General features: G+C 41.4%; 1 protein-coding gene across 2 annotated transcripts in view; it reads right to left on the minus strand.

Annotated features, from left to right (window-relative positions):
* Nucleotides 1-297: 297 nt before the first annotated feature.
* ldlrad3 (low density lipoprotein receptor class A domain containing 3) overlaps nucleotides 298-13,202 on the minus strand; it is a 76,271-nt gene continuing 63,366 nt past the window's right edge. Inside the window, exons 5-6 of one of the 2 annotated variants that reach the window (XM_041039370.1) lie at nucleotides 3,470-3,872; nucleotides 298-2,666 (exon numbers count right to left, since the gene is read on the minus strand). In XM_041039370.1, the coding sequence (XP_040895304.1) occupies nucleotides 2,462-2,666; nucleotides 3,470-3,872 (608 nt within the window). In that variant the 3' untranslated portion in view covers nucleotides 298-2,461. Of the gene's footprint in view, nucleotides 2,667-3,469; nucleotides 3,876-13,202 lie in introns of both variants that reach the window. The other variant, XM_041039369.1, reaches the window with a different exon arrangement.

Consider the following 13,202-nt stretch of genomic DNA (forward strand, 5'->3'; position numbering starts at 1 on the left):
ATAGCCAACTTTACAGCCTAAAAAAACACATTTACAGCCTGGTACATTTTTTGTTTTTGGTCTCTTTTGATAGTTTCCACCTCCGTGAACACTGTGGGGGTGTTTTTTTTTTATTTTTTTGGTACCACAACCGTGTTATTGTTATTTAGGCTTAAAATTCTTACATAAATTAGGGCATGGTTACGTTGAGTGACCATGCCCTAAACATAATTTGCAATCAACATATTTTGAACATGTGAAGCTGCTGAGAAAATGTAATATCACATCTCCAGTAAAACCCATACACACAAATTCTGAGTCAGAATTTTATATTACTTTCAATGTACAGAATACGGGGGATAAAAAGATCACGATGGGCAACATTACAAATATGTAAATATCTAACCTCATGAGAACAAATCTATGAAAGAAATGGAGTTTGATCTTAAACATTCCTCAAAACAAAACCGAGAGATAAAAACAACAGAACAGAAAGACTGGTATAAATTTTCTCCTGAGAAATGTTTTCCAGTTTAAACAGCAAATAACACGAATTCTGTTTGCCTCAATAAACCTTTGCACATTTTAATACAATAAAGGTACAAGCAGTTGTGACAAAGAATCATTCCTTTGGAGGGTAGTATCCTTAGAGAAAAGGTCATTAATGATTATCTTTGGTTTTGATTGGTTGTCCTGTGCCTGCATTATCACTGCCGGCTATAAAAGAAAAGTAAGAGGCAAAGAACAACTACATTTCACTGTTACACATTTATCTCTCACTTTAAGCTCTACGCAGTTTTCTACTTTTAAATAGATCTCTTTACTTTCCTGTCTCCTATGTACGGTGTCAAACAAACCACTTTGAAGTGAACAAACGTCAAAAGATAATAGCACATTTATAGCACAGATCCTTCAGATGTGGATTTCATCAGTCATTGTTTAATACTTCCGAGGATGATTTTCCTGAACGACACACAGCCAAAGTTATATACATTAACAAACCTCAAGCAGAATTTGAACAACCTGATGTAAAATGAGATAATCTTAAATGTTTGTTGTCATGTGAGCTTATTGTTAAATCTCAGATCAGGCTGCAGTACTTAGCTTAGGCTATTTGTGACCAAAAACATATCATATATAAAGGCACTAAGGGCCAAAGTGGTACAGAATAAGACCTCAACAAAATCCTTTCTATTTACTTCTTTTTGTTTTTACATGAAAACATTATTGGTCTGTTATTCAAACAGAAAAGTAATAAAACAATATTATTTTTTCCAGCAGAAGTGTTTCTTTTGCTCACAGGAATGATTTATGAAACTCACTCGGTAAAGATATATACATACAGTATAATCCCTGCCTAGAATTATTTAACAAAATCTCAATGGTCCTATTCACATTTATGTCATAGCTGGAATTTAACCAAATGACGACAAAGAAAACAAACCAAAAAAAAAAAAGAAAAAAATGTGTTTAAAAAAAGAACAAAAACTTTCCGGTCTTTTAGAAATTTCTCAAGCTTTAAGTACCAACTAAAAAAAGATAGAAAACATTATGGGTTTTTTTTGTTTGTTTGTTTTTTTACCGGCCAGTTGACATCGCTTCACATCAACAGTGAAGAGACAGGTTTGAGCTTTTTGAGTACCTCTGACTGGGCTGCTCTTATTTATCATAACAGCACGTGTTAATTCTTAAATATCTTACACAGCATCATTGTACTGTTTTCACTTTGAATAAATCTTAAAATTGTATAAACTTCAGTTAAAGTAAGGCAACGACATGTCATTTCTAAAGTTCTCTAAGTACAGTAAGTCACCAAATGTAGCAGTAATTCTCAACAGTACGGATTTTATCTAATATTCTGGTATTTTACAATTCGAACACCATAAAAATCTCTTATAAACCTTACTATGGAAAATATTGTAGATACGATATGTTAAGTACAGAGAGGACTATGACAAAATGCTGCATGATTTTTATTCAACTCTCCAAGTGCTGCCACAGAAGAGAATAACACCCCATTAGCTTGATTATACCATAACACAATGGCCATTTCAGGTGTTGCCACATTTTGCTATCATCCTATTCGATATGTTAACAAATGGCAGTTTACTCCTACTTCTTTGGACACAAAGATTGCAGTCACTGTATCGTCATGCAGTGCTTCTTCAAGGGGAACATAATTCAGCTGCACTGAACTGATGACAAATGATAAAGTGTAACTGATTAAGGTGTAGTGCAGCCATGAGCCCAGCAGGGGGAGCCAGCATACAAGATCAGTATAGCAGGAGAAGCTGGTCTTCGTCCAGTGCTTCAGTAAGCCCATATGTGGGAAGCAAGTTGAAGACGCTGTTTAGTCCCTCGGTCCCTGTTAGATCTCCTCAGCAGGTCTTTGTTGTGGACTGTCCTGGCCTCATTTTAGCCCTGCAGCCCGGTCCTTCAGTCCTATATGAGTTCTAACTATTACCAGTCTACAAGAGAGGGGCTACAGCTGGTCCGACTCTTCTCTGGAGCTCGCACTTGGCTGTGTGCCCGAGGCCACAGATCGGGGTGTGGAGGGTGCAGTGGGCTGCGCTGGAGGGTAGCTCAAAGGATCTTGTGGGGCCTCGTACTGAGGCAGCTCGCCCTCTGATGGAAGCTCCCCATCCGGGAGGTATGGAGGAGGAGGGAGATCAAACCAGGGAGGTCGGCTAGGGACAAACAAGAGAAAAAAATATAGACAGGAGAAGAATATGATGCCAGGTTCATGAGGTATTACATAAGGACTGTACAGTGACTGTTGGAAAAGGTTCAGGTTGCACACCCCTTTCTGAGAAAACAATCTGATTATGTAAGAGCCCATCATTGTTTAAGGAAACCCGTAACCCAGTACGATTCTCAGTTTTGCTAATTTGATTTACATTATCATCATTTAACACTTTTTCATTCATGAATTTTAACCATTTTACTTCTTTTCCACTATATTAGTTTCACTTTGCCGCTTATTTTGAGCAACTCTGAAAATAACAAGAGCAAAGAAAGTGACATTTTAAATAGGATTATATTGCTCTACATCAGTATTATTGAGGCATTTTAGCAAATACTGTCAGTGTTTCTGTGTGCTCTTTAGTAATTTATGATCAGCTCTTTAAACAGCAATAATCTTCTTTTGTTAAATAAATGAGCACATGAGAAAATAAGAACCGAACAGATTAGAGTATTAATTGATTGAGCATTACAATGCTGATATTTCTAATAGCATCCTTTACAACAGGTTTTGTATGTGTATGAAAACTGTAACTGTATGAGACAAATTAGTATGAGACAAATTAGCTAACAAGTAAACTGAATTACATTTTTATTATGTTGTATTGTGATTATATTAAAAATTACCTTATATTTGCTACAACTGCTATTTCTTACTTTCAACACCACTGTTTCTGCTTTTGGTTTTTGGCTACAGACAAAACATTATATGTTTCCATACAGCTGTAAGAATCATTATTCCTTTCACCTGACATCCAGAACAGCTTGTGAGTACGATGGAGGTGAGTCCATGGAGAGCCCGGAGGGATACAGGGTCCCAGACAGCAGCTGCAGCGACTGAGGAGTTGAGCTGTATTGACCTGCTGCAGTGGGGGAGCCGGGGGAGAGACCTGGACCCCCGGGATGGACGTGGCCACGGTCCAAGATGACCAGACGGGACAGCAGCAGGGGCTGGTGATGGTGGTGGTGGTGATGCGAGCCCCCTCTTACGCCTCTGGGCAGCAGGACGCTCCGCTTCCTCTGATGATGGAGCACCAAGGCCAGCAATGCCACCACCAGCACAAAGATGACAGCGCTGCCAATGACGGCGTAGGTGATGCTGGGGTAGTAGCGAAGTCGGTAGTCCAGTGTCACAAAGTCCTGGCCAGGAGCTTCTGCAGGAGAGAGGAAGAAGATGAAGAGCAAATTGGGATGATGTAGGCGGTTTGGGAAAAGAGAAGGTGAGGGGTGGTGAGGGAGACACAAAGGGGAATGAAGGAAGGAAGAAAGGATGGAGAAGAGGTAAACAATTTAAGGAGTTAGGTTGAGAATAGGATGTTGAGTAAATGGGACAATGAGTTGTATCAGGGAGGTTGCTGGGAGGAACTGGGGAAGGGAGTGGATGTTTGTGAATATCAAGCAGTAAATTGTTCTCAGGTTCATTGTGAAATGTGTTCTGTGTGATTCGATAGAGGCAGCCTCTCTTGGAGATGAGCGTGGAACATAATAAGCATAACAGCAGTCAGACTCTCCCCAAGAGCTCCAAGAAACGAGGGGAACAAATGGAGCATCGTGTACGGTGCAGAGGCTACTAAAAAGCAGGGACCCAGTTTAAAATCAGGGACCCCACTCTTTATTAAGAAGAAAGAGACTGAACAGAGAGGCTAAATATTTCTTTGCGAGGGCAAAACAGATTACAGCAGTTTTAGATAAAGCACCACTTGAGTTGCTCGGCGTTGAAGATGACAGAAGGCAGAGGAGCACCAGGGGCCGTCACAGATTACCGTGTTTGTCGCAGGGAAAGGGGAAAGTCTGCAAACTACTTAGTAGTCCGGGGAATGTTTACAATGAGAGCTGTGGCCAGAAGTAAGAAACGCACGGCAGCCAACTCGCTGGTCTGAAATGAGGAAAGGGACTACTGTAATGCCAGAGAGCACTGCAGCTTATTATTCCAGATGGGATGAGGGAATAGCACTTAAACATTTCCGCTGACTGATAATACAGTGTGAGAATTTCAATCAGGCACTCAGGGTGAGGCTCATGTAAATGGTGTTTCGGCTGCTTGCCGGAAGACAGTACGGTTGTACTAAGGAGAGAGGGAAGGCAGAGTGGAAGGAATCCTATTTATTACGGATCTGCAGCGAGGCTGTGCTAATAAGGAATGGGTAACATTAAAGTGTTTTACAGTTGCTGTTTGACTTCAAATTACACTAACGCCTGAGGGGGCTGTAAACATCAAACCTCTGTGTGCCTCATAAAAGGTTCAAAACACTCATTGGGACACTTTCTGTGCTCTGTGTTCGAGGTTTTTGTTTTGCTGCTTAACGAACTGTGTGTATTAAAGCCTAATTTACTCAGAAGAACTCACATCTCTGTCCTCTAGCCATCACACAGACAGCTGAGGATACTGCACGGAAAGTTTGCCAGGACATGACCATTATGAGCTATCTCGAGGTTGAATCAATAGTCCGAAAATGCTTCCATCTGTAAGGATTAGATCCCCTGAAACTGCAAAGCAGGGAAGGATTTTTGGAGCCTTTTGAAGTATTCCAGGCTTATATAGACTTACAGGCTCTTGGGGCATATTGTATTTAGCACAGGCCAGAAATTCCCTCCACATGCACCAGCTAGAGCTACAGGGCAGCACAGAATCAATCCAAACATGCACAATAAGTCAAGCAGTGTGGCCACATTATAGAGAAACCATATCTTTTTGACACAGGTTAAACAAATGAGATGAAACATTTTAATTAGTGAGCTTTAGAGGCGCTCGTACACAGACTCGATTACCTTCAGACATACTGAATCTAGCAGTTTCCCCTTGTTTTCAGTCTCTGTTGTAAGCTAAGCTAACCAGCTGCTGTAGCTTCATAATGAATGGACAGACATAAGAGTGGTATCAATGCTAAACTATTCCTTTAGGAAAAGAGGTGCTGAGGGTTAGAGAGACGATAAAAGCTCAGTATTTGTCAGAGCATTTTGTGTGGACAAACCAGCAAGCTATCATTAGGGGAGGGTTTTCTTTTTCAGCTTGTTCTCTCTTTCTTCTAGATACCATGCTGCCTGTTTCCCCTGTCTACCTGACCTTGAAGGCCTCTGGGAGTCTTCAGCTGCACGTGTGTGTGCACATACTGTTGAATTCCCAACAACAACCAGCCTGGCATACAGCCTATTTATGTACCAATGTGTAGTCAGGGGCCCCATGCCTTAATTAAATCTAATCTAATTCAGATGCTTCACCCACCCACTGCCCCAACCAGGCACCAGCCAATAAAACAAGCCCCCTCGACCCCTCCCTTGTGATTTAAAATTGGCCAGTCCTTCACGCTACCAATTAATTATGAACTGGACCGTCAGCAGAGAAAGGCCAAAACAAAGAAGAATTATTTCCATAATTACCCTTAGTAAAAAAAAAAAAAAGCACAAATAAAGAGATCCCACCACTGCCACTCCTATGCTGCCTATCAGGTTTCAGAGGAGTCTTCTGGGAGCAGCGAGTAACGCACACAAAAGGAACTCATAATGCTGTAACATTAACAATGGGAGCCTACTCGGTACATTAGCAATAGAGGCCTGAAAGGCTGTTTCAAATCACACAAGACAAGAAAAGACAGAGAGAAAGAGACTGAAGACTCCCTTTTCTGTCAGAAGACACACACACACACACACACACACACACACACACACACACACACACACACACACACACACACACACAAACATACACTGTGGGTCTGTGTGACTGAGCTTAGGAAAGGTGGGATTCACGTGACGTCACGACGCAGCGGCGCGAGGGCGCCAAATTCAAATGGAGGGCAGGAAGTGTTTCAGCCTTCAGCTGACTGACACACTGAGGATCTACCGTGTGGAAAAATGACTATGTTTTGTGTAGTTTACCGGCGCTCAAATCGTTCCAATAGAGGGTACCAAAAGTAGTCACCCACAAAGGTGAGGAATATAAAAAACTTACAGAACAACGCTGTAAAATGTGGATCTTAAACCTACGTCTGCGGTCGGGAGGAGGAGTCTGCTAACGCCCTTGTCTGCAGTGACCACTTCCTCAAAGGTATGTCAGCTAGCTAACTTGGTTTTTGTGGCTGTGTTTATATCATTTGGTTGTGGCTGAATGCTCATTTACATAGTAATAATTATTAAGTTGCCGGTAGTCTAATATGACTTCATTGGGACTTTTTAGGCTACCCTAGCGTTTTAGGGGACATTGACTCAGTAGTCCAAATGTTATTTCGCTGTCATGTCATACATTAGTATTTCTATGTAACTGACAGATAAGCCCCTTGTATCCCGGTAAGATGTGTTTGTTGACATTATAGCCGCTATTGCTAGCTGCTAGCTATACATAACCAGTATAAGAATAAACACTCTCCCTGGCGAAGACCAAACGATAATCGTCTTGGAGCCGTTTGGTAACAAGGTTGTGGACCCACCCGCTCACAGAAAAGTTATATGCCCCCAGGATTTTGTAGGCTTTCATTTGCTGTTTCGTTTAATAAGAGGTCTGAAGTGCAAGATAATTGGTGATGTCAGCAGCCTCGATTGTCGGCAAATCTTTAACGCCCGTTGAAAACTCGCTCATCTTCATGAGGTACGGGTCACGTCCAACATATTGTTTGATTAATTGTGTGTATATCCGTCTCGACACGGGATCTAAACCCGTACAATACGGATAGTGTTGGGGAGTAACGGAATACATGTAACGGCGTTACGTATTCAGAATACGTAACGCCGGTTCTGTCTTGGCCAAGACAGAAACGCATTCCTGTCCCGGTTCTGTTTTGCCGGCTGCGGCTCAAGCTCTCGCTCCTGCTGCTCCTCGTCCGACTGATCAGGCAAATAGCTCGTTTATTTACGTTTGTTTTCGTGGAGCTGGGGCTTCTGGGAAATGCATCGGGTTGCCTTCGTTCATTTAGAGACTAAATATAAACTCGTGAAACAGAGAAGTATCGCCACGTAATCCACTGATTTCAACAATATAACTGTATTCTGAATACTATCTATTTAAACTGTAACTGTAATGGGGGGGGGGGTGTTTGTCACAGAATAATAATGGTTATTCTAATTCAGAAGAGTTCGAATCACACACCAGCACCTTATGGAGACACAGATTCAAGATACAACTATTAGTTTCTATCTTTAAATCATGCTGTTAGCCTTTACCAGTAAATTTCATCCCTGTGAAGAATGGATTCACACTTCAAAGTCCTGGATAGCTGAGCCAGGACCAGATGTTGTGTTTAAGGAACATCAAAGGAAAGGGGGAAAAGCCACACACTCATAACTCAGATGCAGTCTTTTTTTTTTAGTTTTTTTTTTTTTTTTATTCTATAGATTAACATTTCTGCACACTTCTTCAAGATCAAAGACAGTAATCTAACTGACATACAGGAAAGGTGATTCAACTCAGCAAATTTCAGTCTGTTTTAATGGCTCTCAAACTTTTACTGCTGCACAAATCTCTTTGGTCACACCGCATGAACTGAAACGTGCCTGGCCCAACCAGCATCTCTGACAGTGTTACTTTGTACCAAACTCACTTGATGGAACTGTCATGATCAAAGTTGAACATCAAAGTTCATGAGAGTCCTTCCTGTCTTGTCAAACTCGACATGAAAGGATTAAATATATTCGCACGGCCGACCAATAGCAATGCTGCTTGGACGGCGTTGACCTCAGAGGGAGCAAAGTCAAAAGGGAAGGAAGCTTTCCTTTTAGCTCATACGATTTCATACAAGTCATGTGACATGACAAAAATTGAAACTATAAAGATGTGCTGCATGGCTCGCTGTCAAGTTGAAGTTGACAGTTTAAGTAGATCTGTGGTTCCCTAGCCGGGGCCCTATAGGGTAGTTTTGCTAACTAGTCAGCAGGCAAGCAGAGAAATCTGAACAGTTAGCTAAAAACGGTGAAAATAGTTAGATAAAAGTGCTACATAAATACTTGAAACATTGAGCTTCTTCCATTCTAAGTAGCAGCAACATTAATGCAAACTTGACCTAAAAATTGACTATTAAATTGTGTGACAAAGGAAGTAACAGTATCAATGTTTTAACAAATCTGGGGATGGCCTGCAAAATTAAACAAATGGACTAGTTTCAATGTCATCTTATTATTTGTTATATTGAAAACAACCATACAAACTGAAAAGCTGAGTTGAAATATTCACTACGTTCATTATTATGTAACTTTTCACAATACTGGCAGTGTGTGACAGTGTTACATACAGCTTGTGTTCTGTGAATCTGATGAATCAGAGAGTAATAAAGAATAAAGGGAAGTCACAAGGAATTTCACAATGTCTTGAAGTGGGGGGAACATTATCCCACCTCAGGAAGTGTTTCTGGGTGAAGCTGCTTGTTAAAAAGGGTCTGCGCATAGCTGAACTTGCATTCCACATTAATAACCTAACTCTGCAGTTCTCCCAGTGACGGTGGCACCTTCAACAGTGCTTCTTCATAAACTCATAAACCTTCTATATGTGGAGGCTCAGGGAAGAGAGAGGGGCAAGGTGCAGCCTTTCAACTAGGCCACTTTAATTACATGAGAGTGCTTTCACCCCACACCTCTCCATCTCATCCTTTCCCCTCCCCTCCTCTGCCCTCTTCTCCCCTCTTGCCTCTGCTCCACCACTGCTGGTGCCTTTTGTTTCCCCCTCTTGTTTCCCCTCTAATATCTCCCTCTCCCTCCCCCTCAGCTTTGTGCTTTCCAGAGCTCTTTCCTCTCCCCACCACCCTCTATCCCTCTCTGCTCCGCTCTTGTTGGTAATTTACTGACATGGAGATGACATGTACCTTGTCTTTATGATAAACAGCAACTGCACTCAGGCTGGATTATGCACTCAATAGAATGGTTATCAACAGCTAAAAAAAAAAGGAAAAAAAAAACTATTGAATCTCTATTCAATCTTTCTCCACTTTCTCTTCCTTTTGCACTATCCCACCCTTTTAGTCTCCCACTCTTTTTTTTTTTTTGCATTTCATTATCTCCTGCCTGCATCAGTCTTATTACCCCTGCATGAGAGGAGAGAATTATAGGGACACAGAGAGGTCACAGGCAGCACAACAGTGGACAGAGGAGAAGAGCTGAGAGAGGACAGAGCTAGAAACAGATGTGGAAATGTCTAAAGGGAGGGAGCGGAGAGATAAGAATATTGTGTCTTTTCAAGGTACATGTGCACACATCTCCTCTATCACAGACACTGCTCCAAACTAGCCTTAAATCTATTACAAGAGGCTGAATCACAGAGAACCCCTGCTGTATGCCTTCAGTACAAGGAAGGCACTCTTTTTGCCTCCATACTCTTCTTATTCCATCTTTTGCAAACCTGGCTAACAATCCTCATTTTATTTGACAGTTTCCTTTTTTCTCCTACTTTTGTGTGATGAAAGGAACTAAACCTTGTATTGTGATTGTCAGGGTGAAGACTTTTACTCATTCAGGTCATACCAGGTAAAAACTGGAGAGTGAATGATGTGTTGGCATGACTGGTGCTAAAAGCCCAAATGAATTTACCATAGATATATACAGTATAAATTGGTGTAAACATACATCTGAGGTAATTTTGAAACAGCATGTGACAACTACAATGATGTAGTTTGCCCAAAATAAAACTATGCACATGTCTGCATCTTAAGGTCTGAGTGAAACAAAACATAGAACATCTTAATATTTGGTAATGTGACATATTTCCATTACCGTTATTGGTGATAGTGTATACAAATTTCACAAAACAATTTTTTTCAATTATCAGTTAAAGAACTCAACTAGGTCTTTTCTCTGTTGTTAATGTTATGTTTATACTGTCTTTATTTATTTATCTTACAATTTTTGTCTAGTGTAACACTGTGGGCCTAGGGAGCACTGCAATTTCAAAACCTGTTTGACCTGTACATATGGTTTTGACAATAAAGCTGACTTTGACTTTGAGAAAAGCAAAATCTATTTATTTTTTTGATTTTCATGACTCATGATACTGTCCACATGCCAATATCTAAATTACTGTTGCTATGTACTCGACTGTGTGTTTTACTGTTAGTGTGTGTTTTACCCATAGATACTACTTTGTAAAATACCACCTTCTAAATCAAACCCCAAGATTTACATACACTGTTGCACAGCCCATGAGCAATAACAGAGAAAGCTTTCACATCAAAATATTTCTTAGTTGAAGTTAAATGAAAACAGACGTCCTTTGAGAGATGCAGAACAAGATGAGAGAGAATGCTGGTGCGCAAATACTCGCCCACAAACACAGAAAACTGTTTGCAGCTACTGAAGCAGAGTGAGGACCGATGTTAGTGCACAATAGGCTATTGAGCATGCAGTGATTAAAACAAGCTCTGAAGCACTCCTTTGTCTCTCTTTAATCAAACTATGCTGCAGATCAACAGCAAACATGCCGTTAGGTTGCTGAGATACAAGCTTTTTCTTTTTTTCTTTTTTTTTTTTTTTTTAATGGCGTGCATTCCTTTATCCTGATTGGCTACCTGCCACTGAATATGCTAACTATCAACTGTCAGAAATCTGGCTAATAAAAGACTCCACATATCTTAATTGCCACACTTTAAACGCATCTGAATAAGGCGAATGGTTCTGGCTCATTCCTGGGGGAAAAGATAGGGGCTGCACACATGTGCTGTACTTTCCCTCTGCACTGAAGACTCATTTCACATTCACAAAGTGCCATCTTTAAAAAGAATCCAAAGTGGAGGGAAAAAAGTAATCATTCCCTGGTTTCTGCATTCCAGGGTTTGCTGCTACGTGCCAAGTATGGCTGTCTTCAGCTGATAGAGGCTGGTCACAGCAGTGATTTCCCGTATTGCAGTCACTTTGTCTGACGTTAATTACAGGTGTGGGGATGCTTGGCTCATTTGGCAGCCCTGTTGCCACAGCTACGCCCACGACGACAGAGTGACAAAATGAGGTGCAGAACCAGTGACAGGCTTGGCCAGCTCATAGCTCAGCACATTAAGTTCAGCATGAATGACAGGAACAAGAGAAGAGAAGAGAAGAGAGAATTAAACCACTAGGGGGCAGACAGTTCACATTTTTACTTGGCTACATGTACATTTATATACACACACATACACACTTCATCTGTTAGTATTGGGCGGGCATCCAGAGCAGGGGGAGGGCGTGCATTGGGTTGAGGGCTGTGTTGTGGGTGGCGGTGGGAGGGGGGTAGTGGGGGCGGTGGTGGTGGGCATGCCATCTGGCTTCAAACATACCCACCAAGAGATGCACACATGAGCAATTAACATATAGTTCTCCACATACAGAGTGCGTACATGAACATACCTTACAGCAAGTTCAAAGGTAATGTTCAAACACGTTCACACACAGACCGCTTTCTGATGCTCATACGACTAAAAAGAGCAATACAAACAAAATCCCAGAAATCCTTTCATCCTGGTCCAGAGCGGTCTAACTAAACCCATGCCACATGGTGGAGAAATCTGAAAAAAAAAAAAAAATTGGGGGTGGGGGGAAACTACAAACGGCAATCTGTGGGTTGTTTGGTTCACTCGTGCCTTTACTCTCTTCAGACTTCACTAGCAGCAGAGTGGAATCAAGATGGTGAAAAACAAACTCTTAAAAGTGACTGTGGTGGCTATGGTCGCAACAAACTTTGCTAAAAAGGATTATAAGACTGAAACCATCCCGCTTTTACTGTCTTTCTGGCCCAATTTACACCTGCTATTAAACTTAAGTCTGTATCCATACCAAAACACATTTACTCCACTGCACTTACTCCTGCCAATGCTTCTTTCTTCTAGTCTGCATTCTGCCTACATTGTAATTTAGTCATATTTTTTATGCACACCATGCAAAGAAGGTGAGGAGGTGGGAGGTTTATATATTGTCAACAAAAAAACATGCAGGTGAGGTGAGGATACTGTGCAGACTGTACTTTTCTTTTTCTTTCTCAACAGGAGGCATTCAACAAGAAGCTGATTGTTTAATTTCTTTGTTGTTGACTTTGGAGATGAGGATAGTTTTTTTGGTGCATCATCTTGGCTAGTAGCAGAGCAGAGCCAGTAGTGATTTTATTTCTAACCCGTGAGTGGACACTGTCTGATGCAATCCACTCACTCTGCCCGCATGAGCAAGTCCACAGGTGGTCTGTCTGATCCAGTCACATTCTGATAGTGTACGTGTGCAGTAGCACCTTCCATTAACATCCAATCTTCTTTATCTAGATAAGACACCCAGATACAGATCAAACACTAATTCCACGCATAAATGGGGTCCACGCCTCGCCTCCATCCCAGCTCACATGTTTTCCTTATTGCGCCTGAGATGTATGGTGTTTGTTTGTGTGCTGTATCTTACAGATGAGACATGTCCCCTCAGGCAACACTGATAAATGGCTTTTGATGCAGGCATCCCTGCTACAAGAAACTGTGAAACACTAAGGTGCTTTCCATCTGGCAGAAACCTGGAAGAAGTTTTCACCCCTTGCTTGACCACAGTCTGTACATGTCCAC

The sequence above is a fragment of the Toxotes jaculatrix genome, chromosome 5 (genome assembly GCF_017976425.1).
Source record: "Toxotes jaculatrix isolate fToxJac2 chromosome 5, fToxJac2.pri, whole genome shotgun sequence".
In the NCBI taxonomy this organism is placed as follows: Eukaryota; Metazoa; Chordata; class Actinopteri; family Toxotidae; genus Toxotes; species Toxotes jaculatrix.